Source organism: Rana temporaria, chromosome 3, assembly GCF_905171775.1.
Source record: "Rana temporaria chromosome 3, aRanTem1.1, whole genome shotgun sequence".
Lineage (NCBI taxonomy): Eukaryota > Metazoa > Chordata > Amphibia > Anura > Ranidae > Rana > Rana temporaria.
The window spans coordinates 137,904,069-137,924,562 of NC_053491.1; the positions used below are offsets into that span (position 1 = coordinate 137,904,069).

The 20,494-nt window shown below is 41.4% G+C and overlaps 1 protein-coding gene across 2 annotated transcripts in view; it reads right to left on the reverse strand.

Annotated features, from left to right (window-relative positions):
* Positions 1 to 20,494, reverse strand: part of CCDC146 (coiled-coil domain containing 146) — a 150,147-nt gene that overhangs the window by 49,628 nt on the left and 80,025 nt on the right. For both annotated transcript variants that reach the window (XM_040343470.1, XM_040343471.1), the window contains exons 5-7: positions 6,465 to 6,522; positions 5,013 to 5,189; positions 1,611 to 1,684 (exon numbers count right to left, since the gene is read on the reverse strand). In XM_040343470.1, coding sequence (XP_040199404.1) covers positions 1,611 to 1,684; positions 5,013 to 5,189; positions 6,465 to 6,522 — 309 coding nt within the window. The remainder of the gene's footprint in view (positions 1 to 1,610; positions 1,685 to 5,012; positions 5,190 to 6,464; positions 6,523 to 20,494) is intronic.

Here is a 20,494-nt window from a genome sequence, read left to right on the forward strand (position 1 = left end):
TTTTGCTGATTTTGTGTTAGTAAAAGTTTGGTGAGAGACGATTTGCGCTTTTCAGTCTTTGTGCTTTTCAGTCTGTTACAGCGTGACGAATGTGCTATCTCCATTACAAACGCTAGTTTTACCACAACAATCGCTCCCGTCTCATAACTTGCTTCTGAGCATGCACGTTTTTTTTCACGTCATTAAAGCCTACACAAGACCGTTTTTCACGACGTGAAAAAAATAGAGCATGTTCTAAATTTTTAATGCCCGTTTTTCACGTCATAAAAAATGCTCTGGAGCCCACACACGATCGTTTTTAATGACATTTAAAAAAAAAACAGTTGTGTGTACGCGGCATAACACCACTTGAAGCTAAACAAAATGTCAGTGCTCTCATTCATCAGAGGTGCAGCTTTACTATACCACACCACTATACCACACTGGACCTTTGTGTGGATTAAAACATTTTAATTAGTAAAGGGCACCTTCTGAATTACATGAAAACAACACTGAGCAGTAGAATTCAGATGCTTGCTTTTTTGGAGAATGTGACTTCATGGTGCTTATATATCACCATGTTTTTACTAAAAACAAGAGGTATTTCCCCACAACTACCAACCAGATTCAAACTTTAAAGGCAGGTCTGATACTGACTGGTGGCTGAGAAGGTTCAACTACAGTAGGCAGGGTGTATTTAGGTTTTGTGCTGCCCTAGGCCTGACTAAACTTGTGCACCCCCTAATTTAAATATGACCCACCCCTTCCTGTCAAGGCCACACCCTTTGCGGTTTAAGACCCACCCTGAAATTTTCAAGTGGAGACACTAGTTCTGATGGCCTAGGGGGGGGGGCAATGGATTCCCTTCATTTGCATAGATTTCCTCTCACTTCCTGTTTGGCTATGGGGCAGGAAGTGAAGGGAAATCTCTGCAATGGGACAGGGGATGGTAAAAAATTAGAAGCCCCCCACCCCACAGTTGCAGAATGCCAACCGCCCACATACTGGAAGCAGTGCGGCCGATTTATGGGGGCGCTAAACTAATTTGCCCAACAGTGTAGCGCAAGCTGGCGGGGACACTGTCCGTGCTGCCCCCCTGCAAAGTGCTGCCCTAGGCCTGGGCCTTGTTGGCCTAGGCCAGGATACAGCATTGACAGTATGGTACCGTTTTTAGTTAGTACACAACGATACATAAGGCCCTGGGTGCTAAGATATGCTTGTGCTGTTTTACACTTCATTCCTGGACTGCATCTACCATTTCTGTTAATGCGTATATCACATTGCTGTGCATTTACCTAAAGACTAATTTCCACAGACCTGAATGATTTCTGTATCTTTAGCTTTAGACTTACAAGCTTAGTCTCCCAATCTCTGCTGGAACGAAGATGGCTAGCCTCTCTATTGTTAAATATAACAATGTTGTAATTCCCTAGTTATATTGCACGTGTTTAGAGCATTCTTTACTTAGTCAAGCCATATTTAAGGCAAGTCTGGGAAAGTTATCTGTAATTTCCCCTCCCTATTTACAATGCCTTCCTATAAAAGTTGGCTGCACATATTTCTGCTCATTCCATTTTGACCCTTTACAAGTACGTATACAAGTGAACTGGCAATTTTCCTGAAAAGCTTACACCGATTTGCGGTTTATCTTCTCTATGTCTTTGGCAAGCTGTACAGGGATTTGTTGAACTTGCACAAGTTCATCCTGGAAAAAAATAAAATAACATGAGCATAAGAGAAAAATAAATCTTTAGCTTTCACTTAGAGCAGGGATCTACAAAGTACGGCCCTCCAGCTGTTGCGGTACTACACATCCCATGAGGCATTGTAAAATTGACATTCACAGACATGACCAGGCATTATGGGAATTGTAGTTTCCGAACAACTGGAGGGCCGTAGTTTGGAGACCCCTGACTTGGAGGATACTAAATTAAAATGCATGGTCAAGTTAAACTGTTCTGGCCCTCTGTCTAACAAGACATCTACTATTAGCAGGTATAGAATGTACCTGTAACAAAAAGTTTAAGGGCCAAATCCACAAAGATCGTGCCTAACTTAATTTTTTCCATTTAAGTTACACTGCCTTAAAATTTCTACCTAAGTGCCCGATCCACAAAGCACTTACCTAGAAATTTTGGGCTGTGTAACTTAAATTCCGCCGTCGCAAGGCGTTCCTATTCCTGCGCCGGCCGTACTGCGCATACTCGTGACGTCATTTTCCCGATGTGCATAGCGCAAAATTACGTTACGCCGAGCTTTGTGGATTGCGACGGGTCAATAAAGTTGCGTCGGGAAAAAAAAAAGATACGACGGGAAAAAAAAATAAATAAATCGCGTCGCTGGACAGAAAGGTCTGCTTTTACATGGTGTAGTAACTTTACACCATGTAAAAGCAGCCCTAATTTTGCGTATGCAAACTAAAACTTACGGAGAAAAAACGAAGCTGAAAAGCTTCGTGGATCTCCGTAAGTGCTAATTTGCATACCCGAGGCGGCATTTCGACACAAAATGCCCCCAGCGGCGGATGCGGTACTGCATCCTAAGTCCCTTACACATGCCGGATCTTCTGCCTAACTATGGAAAACTGATTCTGTGGATCAGTTCCATAGTTAGGAACAGGGATACGACGGTGTTACAGCAATTACGCCGTCGTATCCCTTTTGTGGATTTGGCCCTAAGGTTTTATACTTGCCTCCCCCCCATCCTCTGCCCACAGCACCTAGGCAAGAATGACACCGCACGTCTTCCAGCTAGATATACAAAGCAGCCAAAATCTTAAGAGAAGACGTACTTTTAATTATCTGTCGTTTTTTGTTTTGCTAAATTTCACCTACTCTATATTCCCCAGTAATTTTCCTGGAAGCATACATAAACAATAAAGCCGCGCCATTGTTTATGTATGTTTTGCTCTGTGTATCGCACGCCAGCTGCTGCCTGTTTTTAGTGTCATTTTCTGTACTCATTTTTGAGCATATTAGCGCAGTTTTTTGTTTTTCAATTTTCCTGGAAGGACAGCAATGTCACTCCCAGCAATGTAGAAGGTATGGTAAGTATGAGTCTAAACTTTTTCACTGGTATATTTTTCACCCACAAACAGCAGGTGATTGTTAAAAGGAGAAATTTTACGGCATGGTCCACTTTAAAAAGGGCCTAACATTCAATATACTACATGTGCATACATGATAAGTAATGTGTAAGTGAAACTTATACAAATAATAATTACTTTTTACAAAGATCCCATTACTCTACCAAAAATGCCTTTATCAGCAGTAATAAAAGGTCCACTTTAATTAGGCAAAACGTTTGGCAAAAAATAGGTGTAATGTGCAAAGTACAGTAACCCAAACCAATCAAAATTCAATTGTCATTCATGAAATTGCACTAAATAGCTGAACTTTGACTGCTCTAATACTCTTTGAAGGCACACGATAATATAGTAAGAAAACTAAATAAATGTATTATAGGAATGTCATAAAAACAGTTACAAACATAAAATCAAAAGAAATCAGGTAAATAACTGGTCCACATAGGTTATCACAATAATATTATTACAGTTCTACCGTAGAAAGCTCAGATATAAAGCATAATGTTAAGGTTGATTTGTAAAGTGTGTAACTGAGTGGTATTCCAGAGGAGTAGGAGGACTTGCTCTACTTGTTGCGTGCTATACAAAGCTCTTCCTCAGGAGCACAGACATTTCAATAAAGGGTTAACCGCGTTGGGGGTAGACAACAGTCGGTCTTTTAGCCTTACGTTGGCTGTAGTTCACAGAGGTACTACTCCAGCCAGTTAGGGGGATATTATTGTTAGAGCGAAAAAGTGTTGCGTTAAAAAGGTAAGGCAATCAGTTGCTGGTAAGCAATAGAAGGAGACTCCTATTCCAGGGGTAGGCACGGGTGATCAGGCTATAGGCTGAGTAAGGTAGGCTGGATACCAATGAACAGGGGGGTAAACCTGACTCACCAATTGCTAGCTTGTAGGTCTCCAATCCATGTGAATGGAGATAAAGTAGAAGCAATAGCAATAGAGTGATCCTTGGAGCTCAAAGCTTTTGCTGCGCACCCTTGTAAATGTACCCTGGTGTATGGAGGATGCCTGGTGTAGGTGTATCCCCCTAACTGGCTGGAGTAGTACCTCTGTGAACTACAGCCAACGTTAGGCTAAAAGACCGACTGTTGTCTACCCCCAAAGCAGTTTTTTTTTAAATGTCTGTGCTCCTGAGGAAGCACTTTGTATAGCGTGCAACATGTAGAGCAAGTCCTCCTACTCCTATGGAATACCACTCGGTTACACACTTTACAAATCGACCTTTTAATTATGCTTTATATCTGAGCTTTCTACGGTAGAACTGTAATAATATTATTGTGATAACCTATGTGGACCAGTTATTTACCTGATTTCTTTTGATTTTATGTTTGTAACTGTTTTTATGACATTCCTATAATAAATTTATTTAGTTTTCTTACTAAATTATCGTGTGCCTTCAAAGTCCAATTCACTAGATTCCAGCCAATTCCATTAATATCGGGGCGATGGCACACTGATTATTTGTACATCCGCAGTATCACCCTGCCTTGGATGTACGTTAAACTTAGGCCCTTTTCCTTTCATGCTCTAATACTCTGTACATAATTAAGCTTTACCAATGCTAAATAGATTTTGAATCCATATTGTATTTATTGAAAATGTTTTATTCCTACAAACACCATAAAACATTTCAATACAAAACAAAACCACATTCAAAAAATAAAAACCTAAACTTCACATCACATATTTAACACATTACACAGTTTAACCTCTCCTGTCCACCTGGTCTTAAAAATAAACAATGTTAAATACAATTTGAAATTCCAGCATTTGAGTCAAAAACATTTGCACAGACAAGCTAAATTTGACTGACAAAGACTAATTCACATAAACCAACAACTAGGTAAGCCATCCATGGTCATGTAACTTATTATTATACAAAGCACCCATGTATATTTTTTTTTCAGTTAAGAATGTGAAATAAAACATAGACAACTTGAATGTACCTTTATGATTTCCTGTTGTTCAATGTCCTTCTCTAGTTCTTTTTGTGCTATCTGAATTTCTCTTTCCTTTGAAGCCATGTCTTCTTTCAGTTCTTTGATTTCCAAAAGCCTTTGGGTATTTTCTTTTTGTAACTCATCGCTGGTTTCTTTCAGTAATTTTGTCCTTTTTTCTAGCTCCTATAACATCCACCAGGCTTCCAATTAATATAAAATAATAATGTAAACTATTTACTCTACATTAGTACTTTAAAAGGGATGGGAGGTCTCACGTAGAATAAAAGATTAGAAAACCTAGAAATATTTAGTATGCATAAAAAGACATCTTACAAGTGACTTAAAGGCGAAGTTCACCTTTGTTCACCTTTTACTTTTTTTGTTTCTAAATTCCAGCTCCCCTATGTACCAATATAGAATTATAGTACTTATTTTGCAAAAATAAAACAGATATTCATGCGTTCTACACCGGCTTACCTCACTCTCTTCATAGCTGGTTAAACACACTGCTTAATTAGTTCTGCCTTACTTCCTGGTCAGACTATAGGTCATGACACAGGAAGGAGTTAACCAGCTGATCTCATTAGCACACACCCAACTTCATCTACCCTCAGCTGGTGAGTTCTTTCCTGTGTCATGACCTAAAAGTCTGTCCAAGAAGTAAGGCAGAAGTAAATCGAGCAGTGTTTTCAAACGGCTATGAAGAGAGTTAGGTAATCCTCTGTATAATTAATGGAAAGCGGTTTTATTTTTGCAAAATAAGTACATTAATGCTATTTTATAAAAAAAGGTGAACTTAGCCTTTAAGGTTAAATATATCCAAAGCCTGGATAGAGATTTGCCAATTAACTTAGTGTGAGTTCATCTTTACAAAAGATCTGTAAGGTGAACTTACACTGGACCCCCTCCCCACCCCCCCGGTCCCGATAACCTGGAGTCTGGAAATCCCCTGCACTGACAGCTCGTATTGCCGCTGTACCAGTCTGGGGATTTGAAATCCCCCGTGGCTTTCTCTCCTCTTTGCCCACAGTGACAGGGCAGGCTATGTGTGTTTTGATTGGTCGGAGCCGCCCATGTGACGGAGCCATCCAATTAGAATGCTCTAATGCTCTGACAAGGTATGTTTTGGAGATTAAGCTGCGGGAAATTTCTAAGCCCCGAACTGTGAGGCGGCTATACAATGTCCTCTAGCAGGTGCCCCCCCACGCTCCAGGTCAGTGGAACTGGGGGTGGGGGTGAGGAGGGTGTCCTGTGTAAGTTCACCTTACAGATTTTCTGTAAAGGTGAACTTGCTTTTTAAGGAATATCAGTGTGTATGAAAGAAAGATTTCTCAATCGGTTTAGGAAAGATTATTTACAGAGCGGTTAATCCATGGCATGCCTTACTTGTATGAGTCAGTAATGGTAAATTCAGTAATGGAATTTAAAAAAATTGCTTATATTTTGTTTTTGCTTTACCCCAATTTTAGGCAGTCGTTCATATTCTCTTTCCAGCAGTGTTTTCTCCTCTTGTAACCTGTTGGAAAGTATACATTCAGGCCATGATTAGGAGGTATAGGGAATGCTCTCCATATTCCTATTCAAAACAACTTTTGTATTAATAGCATTTAAGTAGATGAAATAACAAAAATTGCACTACAACTTTAATAATAACAGTATAGTATACTAAATCCAGAACAATCTGAATATTGTATACCATTTTCTAACGCTAATACTGCAGTGGCCCCATTATGTGCTATTAAAGGATAAGTCCACCCTAACATAAAATAGAGACATCTACAGACATCCACAATATAAGAAGAAAGAAGAAAGCTGTATACATACCTTTTTTTGGAGCAGATCTGGTCCGGTCTCCAGCGGTGGAAGCTCTGCAGAGAACACAGCCGACAAAGGCTGTGAAATGAATGGGGAGTGACGTCACTCATAGACTTACTATGGGGCTTCCGTTGTCGCCTGTGTCCTCTGCACCCGCTCCCACAGCAAAGCCGCAGCTGACAGCTCAGCATTGGATCGGGTCGAATCTGCTTCAAAAAAGGTATGCATACTGATTTCTTCTTTCCAGGACTAGATAGGTTAGTGTTAGATCGTGAATGTCTGTAGATGTAGAGATTTTTGTGTTAGGGTGCACTTATCCTTTAAAGTTCACACCATAGATCAATGCTGCTCTAGTGGCCAAGGTCTGGGTTTAAGGGTACCCTACTGTAGATATGGCTTACCCAGGCCTACTACCAGCTCCTGCTAGAATGACCAGTTAGTATCTGCATTTGTTTGTTTTTTGAGCTTTCTTTCTTTTATTTTCATTGGTGATCCGGCCAATGGGGTTGAGACAAACTATTTGGTGCTTACAATGGTCAGCTTTGATTTGTTTATATAAAACCTTTATCCCAAAATGAACAAAACTATTACAGTAACTGCTTAAAGTGGAGGTTCACCCAAAAAATCAGAGATTGAGGCTAATCACGGGAAGCAGAATCTGTTTTTTTTTTTAAATCAATGCAGTACTTACCGTTTTAGAGATCGATGTTCTCCGTGTCACGAGTTTCCGAAAGTAGCCGAACGTCGGTGCGCAGGCGCCGTAGCCATATAGAGCCGCACCGACGTTCGGCAACTCGTGGCGCGCTGTATGCGACCGTCAGAAGGCTGTCAATCAAATAGGAACGCCCAGTCCCGAAGACCATACCCGGAAGCGGCGGAGAACATCTATCTCTAAAACGGTAGGTACTGCATTGATTTAAAAAAAACACTCGATTCTTCTTCCCGTAATTAGCCTCAATCTGATGCTAAAACATTTTTTTCGGGTGAACCCCCGCTTTAAAAAGCATTAGCTAGAGCTTGGTTTCAATTTGTTATTGTATCTAAATCTGCTAGTATCGAACACTAGACTGACAATGCCCAATTACAAAGAAATTTAGGGTATAATATTTATCATAGGTGTGTTTTTAATGAAAGAGACAGAATATCAACCAAAAATACAGAAAAAAACATATGATACAAATGTTATAAATTGAGTTGCAGTTCAGTGAGTAAAAATATGTGATCCCCAAGCAAGACATGACTTAGTACTTGGTGGAGAAACCCTTGTTGGCAAGCAAATAGGTAAGCTGTTTCTTGTAGTTGATTACCAGGTTTGCACACATCTCAGGGGGGGATTTTGGTCCACACTTCTTTAAGGATCTTCTCTAAATCCTTAAGGTTTCTTGGCTGTCGCTTGGAAACTCAAAGTTTCAGCTCCCTCCTTAAATTTTCTATAGGATTAAGGTCTGGTGACTGGCTAGGCCACTCCATTACCTTAATGTGCTTCGTCTTGAGCCACTCCTTTGTTGCCTTGGCAGTAAATTATGGGTCATTGTCATGCTGGAAGATACATCCACAACCCATGTTCTAGCTGAAGGAAGAAGGCTCTCATCCAAGATTTTATAATGCATGGTCCTGTCCATTGGTCCCTCAATGTGGCACAGTCGACCTGTACCTTTTAGCAGAGTAACAGCCGTAAAGAATAATGTTTCCACCTCCGTGCTTGAGTGTAGGGATGGTGTTTTTAGGGTAATAGTCAGCATTTGTCTTCCTCCAATCACGGTGAGATGAGTTAGGCCCCGTACACACCATAGAATCCATCCGCTGAAAAATCTCAGCGGATCGGTTTCAGCGGATAGATTCTATGGTGTGTACATTCCTGCGAATATTTATCCGCGGGAATTTCCCAATTCCAGCAGATAAAAATTTGTAGACATGTCTACAAATCTATCCGCTTGAATCGATCTCAACGGATTGATCCGCTGGTCTGTACAGACTCACCGGATCAATCCGTCCGAAGGGATCCCCCGCATGCGTCGTAATGATTCGACGCATGCGTGGAATTCCTTATATGATAGCGCCGCGCTCGTCGCCGCGTCATCATCGCGGCGACGGCGCGACACGTCATCGCGAGGGGATTTCGGCGCGGATTTCGATCCTATGGTGAGTACACTCCATCGGATCCAAATCCGCTGAAATCCTCTCGTGTGTACTAGGCCCTAATGTCAAGAAGCTCAATTTTGGTCTCATTTGACCACAGCACTTTCTCCCAATCCTTCTCAGAATCATTTAGATGTTTATTGGAAAACTTTAGACGGACCTTTACATGTGCCTTCTTAACCACTTAAGACCCGGACCATTATGCAGGTAAAGGACCTTGCTCCTTTTTGCGATTCGGCACTGCGTCGCTTTAACTGACAATTGTGCGGTCGTGCGACCTGGCTCCCAAACAAAATTGGCATCCCTTTTTCCCACAAATAGAGCTTTCTTTTGGTGGTATTTGATCACCTCTGCGGTTTTTATTTTTTGCGCTATAAAAAATACAAAATACAAAAATAGAGCGAATAATAAATATCCCCCAAAAATATATAAAAAAAAATAATGTTTTCCTCAGTTTAGGCCGATACGTATTCTTCTACCTATTTTTGGTAAAAAAAAAATCGCAATAAGCGTTTATCGATTGGTTTGCACAAAATTTATAGCGTTTACAAAATAGAGGATAGTTTTATTGCATTTTTATTTAAAAAAATGTTTTTACTACTAATGGCGGCGATCAGCGGGTTTTTTTGTGACTGCGACATTATGGCGGACACATCGGACAATTTTGACACATTTTTGGGACCATTGTCATTTTCACAGCAAAACGTGCCATAAAAATGCACCGATTACTGTGAAAATGACAATTGCAGTTTAGGAGTTAACCACTAGGGGGCACTGTAGGGGTTAAGTGTGACCTCATATGTGGTTCTAACTATAGGGGGGCGGGGCTGGACATGTGACGTCAGTGATCGTCTTTCCCTATATCAGGGAACAGACGATCACTGACACTGCCACAATCACGGGACGCGATCACGGAGCTTTGGACAGTGGCGCGCTCGCGTGCCAACGGCTGGGCCTTAAAGAAACACGTACAGGTACGTGCTTGTGCCCAGCCGTGCCATTCTGCCGACGTATATCGTCAGTAGGGGGTCCTTAAGTGGTTAAGGAGGGGGACCTTGCAGGATTTTAATCTATGGTGGCGTATTGCGTTACCAATGGTTTGTTTGGCGACTGTGGTCCCTGCTGCCTTGAGATAATTCTGTAGTTCTGGGCTGATCCCTCACTTTTCTCATAGTTATCCTTACCCCATGAGGTGAAATATTGCATGGAGCTCCAGACCGAGGGCGATTGATGGTTATTTTGTATTTCTTCATTTTACGAATAATCGTTCCAACAGTTGTCTCCTTTTCACCATGCTTCTTGCTGATGGTCTTGTAGCCCATTCCAGCCTTGTGTAGGTCTACAATCTTGTCCCTGACATCCATTGACAGCTCTTTGGTCTTGCCCATGATGATGAGGTTTGAATGGAAGAAAGAGATTCTGTGGACAAGTGTCTTTTATATACATAACAAATTGTCATTAGGAGCACCTTCTTAAATTGACTAATCTGTGTACCACATGAGCACATACTGTAGCCAGTCTGTCGGAGCCAGAATTGGTGTTGGTAGGGGATCAAATACTTTATTCACTCACTGAACTGCAACTCAATTTATAACATTTAAAATTATGCAAAATCGCACAAAATTAGGCACAAGGCTTACTGGGCTACTGACTTGCTGGGTTTATTGACACTCTATTTAAAAAAAAAAAGAAAAATTCTTAACTGTCACAATTTTTAACCATATCACAATTATCTCCATTCCATATTACCACGAACACTCCCATGCTACTCACTATGTGAATATTTCAGGTCATTCCAAACCCACAATTCCTTCAGCGTACGCCAAATTAATGGGTTGGGTTATGATCCTGTGTACATTTTAACCTCAAATTACTCACATTTTTTAAATATTGAGTTTCCAAGACTGAAAATGTCTTTGGTTTATTAGCGATTTGTTTATTCCAAATCTTTTCTTTCTTTTCTTTCTTTCTTCTTGTTAGTACCATATTTTTAATTACACTTAATTAAATACATACATTTCTTTTAAATGTAATTATGTAAACTGGTTTCTTTATGAAGTTCAAATGCACATGTTCATTTAACCATTTTATAAGCATGACATGATTGAAAATCTTTTTGGTATTACTTCAGTGCTAGCCCCTGCGTGGGCGTAACTTTTGCATGTTCACTATTTGTTAAAAAACAAATAAAAACTATTAAAACAGAAAAGCTTTTTGGTAAAATTTGCATTTTAATTGCAAAAGGGACATGTCCCTATATATACCTTTTGAAAATGCTAGTTCCCTGTATTTGCAATGAAGGTCCTAAATTAATTCCCGATTGGTGACTAGGCTTTGTATTTAACAGCACTTTAGGTGTGTACATTTTTAGATAAATTCTTATAGGCTTTGTATCATGCACTGAGTTTTTGGGTTGTAATATGTGAAAACATGATCTAGAACAGTGGTCTCCAAACTGTGGCCCTTTGCTTGCTTCTATCTGACCCTTGGGACACTATTCCTTCAACTGACATCAATGATGAGGCACCATTCCTCCCACTGATGATATCAATGTTGCACTATTCGTCCAACTGACACCATCGATGGGGCACTGTTCCTTCTACTAAGATCAATGATGGGGCACTATTTCTCACCATCTATGGGGCACCATCTATGAGGCACGGTTCCCCCTACTATGACCAATGATGATCCTCCCACTGACACCATTGATGGAGAAATATTCCTCCTGTTAAAACCAATAACGGGACAATATACTCCCACTGATGCTGGGACATTTGCTTTTCACACTGGCTGCAGTCCGGCCCCCCTGAAGCCTGAAAGACAGTAAACTGGACATTGGTTTAAAAAGTTTGGAGACCCCTGATCTAGAACATAGGAAAACAAACGATCAATAACATTATATATATATATATATATATATATATATATATATATATATATATATATATATACACACAGTACAGACCAAAAGTTTGGACACACCTTCTCATTCAAAGAGTTTTCTTTATTTTCAGGACTATGAAAATTGTAGATTCACACTGAAGGCATCAAAACTATGAATTAACACATGTGGAATTATACATAACAAAAAAGTGTGAAACAACTGAAAATATATTTCATATTCTAGGTTCTTCAAGTAGCCACCTTTTGCTTTAATTACTGCTTGGCACACTCTTGGCATTCTCTTGATGAGCTTCAAGAGGTAGTCACCCGGCGCAGCACCCCATCACTCTCCTTCTTGGTCAAATGGCCCTTACACAGCCTGGAGGCGTGTTTGGGGTCATTGTCCTGTTGAAAAATAAATGATGGTCCAACTAAACGCAAACCGGATGGAATAGCATGCCGCTGCAAGATGCTGTGGTAGCCATGCTGGTTCAGTATGCCTTCAATTTTGATTAAATCCCCAACAGTGTCACCAGCAAAGCACCCCCACACCATCACACCTCCTCCTCCATGCTTCACGGTGGGAACCAGGCACGTAGAGTCCATCCGTTCGCCTTTTCTGCGTCGCACATGGGGTTGGAACCAAAGATCTCAAGTTTGGACTCATCAGACCAAAGCACAGATTTCCACTGGACTAATGTCCATTCCTTGTGTTCTTTAGCCCAAACAAGTCTCTTCTGCTTGTTGCCTTTCTTTAGCAGTGGTTTCCTAGCAGATATTCTACCATGAAGGCCTGATTCACACAGTCTCCTCCTAACAGTTCTAGAGATGTGTCTGCTGCAAAAGGTGGCTACTTTGAAGAACCTAGAATATGAAATATATTTTCAGTCGTTTCACACTTTTTTGTTATGTATAATTCCACATGTGTTAATTCATAGTTTTGATGCCTTCAGTGTGAATCTACAATTTTCATAGTCATGAAAATAAAGAAAACTCTTTGCATGAGAAGGTGTGTCCAAACTTTTGGTCTGTACTGTAAATATATATTTATTTATTTATTGTAAGATTTCGGGGTGATTAAGCTCTAGTGGTGTATACGATTTAAGCAGCACGTGCCAGTCCAAACTGTATTTTAAAGGCTTGGCAGCCCACTTTTATTTACCCACTTGCCAACCTGATCATGCAGATATACTGTGGCAGGTCGGCTCTCCTGCGCGAATTACCATACCTGCACGGCGGCTCGCAAAGGCGAAGTTGTGGGCGGGGCCCCGGCGACCCGCAATCACGGAGGCAGAATGGGGAACTGCCTTTGAAAACAAGGTGATTCCCCGTTCTGACAGGGGACATGTCAGAGATCTACTGTTCCCAGTTTTAGGAACAGTGATCTCTGTGATGTGCCTGGTAGCCCACCCCCCCTACTTTTAGAACACGCTGAGGGAACACTGGTAAACCCTTGATCACCCCCTAGTGTGTGTAATTTTTACATTGATGAGTGCATTTTATAGCACTGATCAATGTATTAATGTCACTGGTCCCCAAAAAGTGTAATTCGGGGTCAGATTTGTCCACCGCAATGTTACAGTCCCGGTAAAAATCGCAGATCGCCTCCATTACTAGTAAAAACAGTTTGTAGAAACAATAACTTTTACGCAAACCAATCAATATACGCTTATTGCGATTTTTTTTTTGTTTTGTTTACCAAAAATATGTAGAAGAATATATATCGGCCTAAACTGATGAATACATTGTCTGGATATGCATTATAGCAAAAAGTAAAAACATTTTTTTTTTAAAGTGTCAGTCTTTGTTTATAGCGCAAAAAATAAAAACTGCAGAGGTGATTACATACCACCAAAATAAAGCTCTATTTGTGGGGAAAAAATACAGCAATTTTGTTTGGGTATAGTGTCCCACAATTGTGAGTTAAAGTGACGCAGTGCCGAATCGCAAAAAATGGCCTGGTCATTTATCCCCTTCCTGACCAGAGCATTTTTTTGCGATTCTGTACTTCATCACTTTAGCTGACAATTGCACGGTCGTATGATTGGTTTGTGCAAAACTTAGTGTCTACAAAATAGGGGACAGATTTATGTCATTTTTATTATAAAAATTTTTTTTTACTAGTAATGGCGGCGATCTACGATTTTTATCGGGACTGCGACATAATGGCGGCCACTTTTGACACTATTTTGGGACCATTGTCATTTATACAGCGAACAGAGCTACAAATAGCCACTTAGCAGTCTTCAGGGTCAAGTTAGTCCTGAGCAAACACACAATTTACATGCCTGTTTTTACTTCTTTTGTGGTACGCACATATGTAAAGGGGGTACTTTTGGGATATTACAATTTTCAAATGGTACTGCTCTATATGGATATTTATTTTCCTCACATGTAATTACGGAACCATATACCAAGTAAATCTTTGGTGGAGAGCGCAGACGTTGGAAGTGGAGGTGTAATGAATGCCTATAGTGATTATACATTTGGTGAGTGCATCCCCATAAGGAGACCAAATCCCCCCACGTGGTGAACATTCCCTGGTGAAAGGAGCACCTATCCTAAGACCATTGTTCTATCACTGCCACCCCTGTCTGCATCACTAACTGTGTTATATATGAACTATTATCAAATGCTAATTTGATGGAAGCACTGCTGCAGGACTATTTACTATTTAGAGTTTTTATTTTTCTGCTTTTATACAAATAGCCACTGATTACTATATAAATTACACTGACAGGGAAGTGGTTAAACAATAGAGGGCGATCAAGGGGTTAAGTGTGTCCTAGGGAGTGATTCTAACTGTAGGGGGGGGCTCACTACAACATGACAGAGATCACTGATCCAGATGACAGGGAGCAGTAGATTCCTGTCATGTTGCTAGGCAGAACAGGGAAATGCCTTGTTTACATCTCCCCATTCTGCCTCTCCTCGCCGCAATCGCAGGACCCAAGGGGGCACCCTCGCGGCGTGCAAGCCCAATAGGGGGCTAATTCAAAGGGACATACAGGTATCCTCCGCTGTCCAAAACTAACATTTTGGGCTATAGATGCACTTTAATGAATGATCCATCAGACTAAGCAGATTTGCTAAAACTGTCAGTCAGAAAACACCATTTAGAACAGGAACAGTATTTAAAATAAAGGAAAAAGTGAGTTAAAGATCATAGCTTCAAGACATGTAAAGGATGTAATGGTAACAAAGCTACATATGCATGGAGACTGCATTTATACTTAAAGCAGAGGTTCCATTCCAAAAAAAAAAATATTAAAAGTCAGCAGCTACTAACACTGTAGCTGAATATATATGTGGATGAGGGCGCTGTGGTTCAACATGTGAACCAATTACACACAATGTGATATCCTAGTGAATGAGATTCACCTGGTAGGTGAAACAAAAAATAAAAAGGTACTGCTATTGTGCGATTATATAAACATCTAAGAAAATTAAGTTTCAACACATCAAAATTACAGGAAAAAACACGCCCAGATGATAACAGATTTCATCAAAAAAACTTTTTTTTTTTTAAATGCAATAACACAGATTGTTACAAATGTGATCATGTGAAAAAGTTCATAAAGAGAAAAGTTCATGTGGATAGATGCTTGTAAAGGTAAACATGTGGTTAGATTCACAGCATATAAGGAAACGCCTTCACCATCTAGTTTCACCCAAAGTGCTCTGGATAACTTATGCGCTTACCCCTACGTATGGACCCCTTAGGAAAGTGGGTCATGTGCGCTGAGCAGGATGAGTGCCTGCACACTGTATGGCAGAAGCTGCAACAAGGAATCCACTTGTACAAAACGATGTGTTCAAACCACAGGAAAAACAAAAGGGGATCTCATAGTATAATACTGTTTTATTAAAATACACTTAAAAGACATCAGCTGATTGGCCTCTTAGAGCCCATTCACACCTTGGCGTTTTGTCGCCTGTAGCGCGACGCGCACAAACGCCAGAGGGACCAAAATACATGTAAGGCTATGGGCATGGTTCACATCTGAACGCCGATGCGCCTGACGCGCATCGCATGTAGTCAATAAAAGTTCCGGACCCTTTTTTGTCGTGCATATCGCGCGATATGCGCGTATTTGAGCGTTTCCATTTCCCATAGAAAGTAATGGAAACGCTTGATTCAAGCGACTTGCGCGACAACGGGCGTTTGCTACGGGCGTTTCGTCAATAGAACTTGTCGCCCATGCAGAAGATTAAAAAAATCTACCAACATAGCAACAAGTGATGAAAAGATGATAGTTTTTCCTATTGGCTAAAAAAAAAACGTCAAAGTACAAAAACGTCGGACAACGCTGTATACAAACGCGCATATTAGCATGAATACGCGCGACAAAACGCCGGAAAAAAATGCCGGAAAAACGCCGCTATTGCCTACGCCTAGGTGTGAATGCAGCCTCATTTGGTAAATGCCTGCCCGGCACTGGGACTGCGTGCGTGACAAAAAATTCCTCACTGGGGGACCTCGCTCGGCTGTGTGAAAGCTATCCGCTCGGTATCCTGTGATGGAGCAGGTTAGTCGGGTGCCGGGATCAGCTGGCGTGCGTGGTGAGTGACCAACACTAAAGCCGCCGACATATGTTTCATGCAACGCACGTCATCAGGGGGGCCTTTTTTCAGGTGGAAACTCTACTTTAAATTTTGTAATATCTAATATAACCTCAATATGTGTGTAAGTTTATCAGTAGGGCATATTGTACAGTATATCTCCGCAGAGGTGCAATTTTTTATTTCATTTAGGTGATCAGAAGAAAATAGCTTGTGTTCCTTTTTTGTTCTTGTACTCTGTGTACATGAATACATTTTCAGGCAAAGCAGTGATATTTAACTGACATTTATTTTTTGAATTGGCTGTCATACACTTGTCATGAAACTTCTACTCATGATGTACCAGAAATATTGTCATTGTTATTATCTCATTTAAAACGTGACATTTTTTTAGGATATGAAATAAATAGGAAGTAATGAGATAACGAATGGCATAGTCCATCTGCAAAACAATAGATTTTTGTATAAGAAGCATCGTCTTAATACCATATGACTCAAACAGCATTTGCTCTAACGATCAAAATGTCAAGCATTCTTCATAACACATGTAATGGACAAGCAACAATTGTTGCGGCTTTCCTACTCCTCACCCGTACGGAAAATCTGATAGTTCAAACCATCCTTCTATACATTCAGTGTTCTGAATAGTAAATTGTAAATGGGGTCACCCTTCTAAGGGAAGAACAATTAAAACTCAGCAGAGCGGATTTGTAATCGTAGCTTTACTAGAATATTTAACATATACCAAAGAAACTAGTGTGAAATGATCATATTCAAGACATGCGTATGATGATTAGAATTACCTGTGGCTTGACTTTTGGGTTTGTCTGCATACAACCATTCACAATGTTAGTGCTACACCAAAAATGAGCTTCACTTAGGCCTCGTACACACGGGCAAACAAGTTCGATGAAAACGGTCCGTGGACCGTTTTCATCAGACATGTCCGCTGGGATCATTTGGTCTGATGGCTGTACACACCATCAGACCAAATTCCCTGCGGACAGGATACGCGGTGACATGGCCGCGACGATGGCGCATCGACCTGCGCGACCCTGGAAGGTCAATGCTTCCACGCATGCGTCGAATCACTTCGACGCATGCGAGGGCTTTCGGCCGAGCGGACATGTCCGGTGAGTCATACAGACGACCGAACATGTCCGACGGACAGGCTTCCAGTGGACATGTTTCTTAGCATGCTAAGAAACATTTGTCCGCTGGAAACCTGTCCGATCGGCCGGGAATCCGGTCCGGTCGCCCGTACAGACGACCGAACATGTCCACAGAAACTGGACCGCGGACCAGTTTCAGCAATCATGTTCGGTCGTGTGTACGGGGCCCAAGAAGGCAGCTTGTGGGTGGGGCAACTCGCCCTGCACATGGGGGTATCTTTCGCCATGAACTGCGGTCAAGTGAGAATCTAACATTATGGCAGTTCCTCGACTTAGAGATGTGCCATGTCACTGTGTGCAGTTATAAAAGTACAGAGTTCCTCTGAAACATGTTGTTCTATGTTTCTACACATCTTAGCTTGATGTATGTTGGAATTACAAGTGACACTGCTGAGCCCATGCCCTCTCCACCAGTCCAGGGTACCTCTGCCACCCCACTCCCAGTGACAGAATTGGGCCCTGCTGACCTCATGCATGCATTTGTTAACTCCTTCACTCACGGTCATGGATCTCTGTAACGCTGGTTCGGTGCTGGTTGCTACGGGAAACCACCCAGAACATCGACACCCTTGCTACCGGAGGACCCATCACCTATACCAGGTACCACGCTTCACGACTGGCTGCGATATACCTTGCTTCACGACTGGCTGCGATATACCTTGCTCTAGTCCTTGGTTACCCATAGCAACTACATTGTCTGTCCTGCTGAGTATACTTCTGGTAGTGACTTTAATTCACACCCCATATGTGCTTTACTGACCCAAGTTCTTTTGAACCAACATGCACCCCTTTGAAATACATCAGACCAGGCCAAGAACAGTTGATGCCACTATACTTTTGTCTTTCAGCATTACAGTCCATGATGAACATTGGCATTAGAAAACCCCTATCTATTCCTAGCTGGCTGTCCAAGCAAATCCCCAGAAAGATAGTAGTTAATTTAGGCATCCTCCAAGTGTTAGCTGATCTCTGGGTTCCTGGTGTCTCCAATGTACTGCAAAGCACAGCAGTCCTCCACAGTAGTCACAACATGTCCTGCTTAGAGTGGCCCGAAAAGAGACTCCAAACACAGCTCTCCCCCTTTTTTATATAACCGTGGGTAGGCTGAATCCACAAAGCCCGGGAACAGCAGCACACATATTAACTCTTTACCCCCAGCCTGGGCCAGCCACTAACTACAACCAACACTTCTGCAGGCAACATGTCTACACGCTAAACAAAGTTAATTCTGTAATCCCTACAAGGAAATTGGTTCTTTCACAACGTGGATGCATTATCCAACTGTGATGTTTTTACATGCATTCCTTTAAAAAAGGGTAAAGCAAAGATAAAAATGCCCAAACACAAATAGAATTAAAGTCAACTTTTTGTTAGATCAACATCCTTTGAATACTTACAGGACTATGAAATGCACTTTATATATAAGGATGCCTGCAAATACTGCTAGATATCTTCTAGATCATAATCTGAGGTGCTCAAGTATGCAAATCTAATTTTCAGTTCTAAAAAATTAAGCTATTTTCTCTTGCCTCCCACACCTGACTGTTGACCCCAAAATATGAAGGGTGGCTCAATGACTAAAAGCAAAAAACAAGAGGGCAGGAAAGTGCACATCAAGCCATAACTTCCAGAGCTGCGGCTGAGATATGCACAGTTGTCCCCCAGGATTTTTGGGACTTCCATGGTATACATAAAGCTATGTAGAGTTGTTTGAAGGCACCTATGTAGGACCTTACAGTCCTGTTACTAGTTTAGGGATGTCTAACAGCGGGTTTACTTTAAACTGAGTATGAACTCAAAAGGTGCAGATTTTCTATGTTATTACACATCCATTAATTTCTGTAATGTTGTTACAAGAAATTATTCCCCTAGAACAGTGATCTCCAAACTGTGGCTGGATTCAGCAGTTTGACTGCCTATATCCAATCCTTGGGGCACTATTACTCCCAGTGACACCAAAAAGGGGGCCCAATTCCTCCCACTGACACCAGTAATGGGGCATTATTCCTTCCCTTGATATCAATCATGGGGCACTATTCTTCCCGCTGACACCAACAATGGGGCACAATTCATCCCACTGAAACCAATTATATGGGACCTATTCCTTCCCCTGATAACAACAATGGGGCACTATTCCTCCCACTGAAACCAATGATATGGGACCTATTCCTTCCCCTGATACCAACAATGGGGCACTTGTCTTCCCACTGACACCAATGATGGGGCACTATTTCTCCCACTGACATCAATGATAGATCACTATTCCTCCCACTCAAACCAATGATGGCGCACCATTTATTTCCCTGATACCAATGATGGGGCACTATTATTTCCACTGACTCCAACAATGGGGTACAATTCCTCCCACTGACACCAATGAAGGGGCACTATTCATCCCGCTGACACCAATGATGAGGCACTATTCCTCCTCCTAATACCAATGATGTGGCATTTTCCACTCACACCAACAGGCCAGCACCCTCAAAGTAAAAAAAAACTGTAAACTGCCCCTTTGTTTAAAAAGTTTGGCAACCCCTGCTCTAGAACTATGGCTTACAAACAACAATTACATAAAAGAAATAGACTGAAGTGGCCCTTCAGAATAAGAGTGACCGATTTAGGAAAATATGGCACTACTGTTATTCATTCAACCTAGACTACCTATCTCCACTACTAGACATAATACCCAACCTTGAGGCACTGATTTCCGCATCTGGAGGCGCCAGACTGGGTGGCTTGGGAGAACATTCCCCTGCTACCCTCCCATCTCTTAACAGTCCCCCCCCCCCCATGCACACATCCCTTCCCATTTTATCCTCCTTCTTCTCCTCCACCTCCCCATAGACCTTCACTCCCCTCTGCCTTCCTCATTTCCTTTTCCAAATCTCTGACGCCGGAGAAAATGCCTTATCCTAC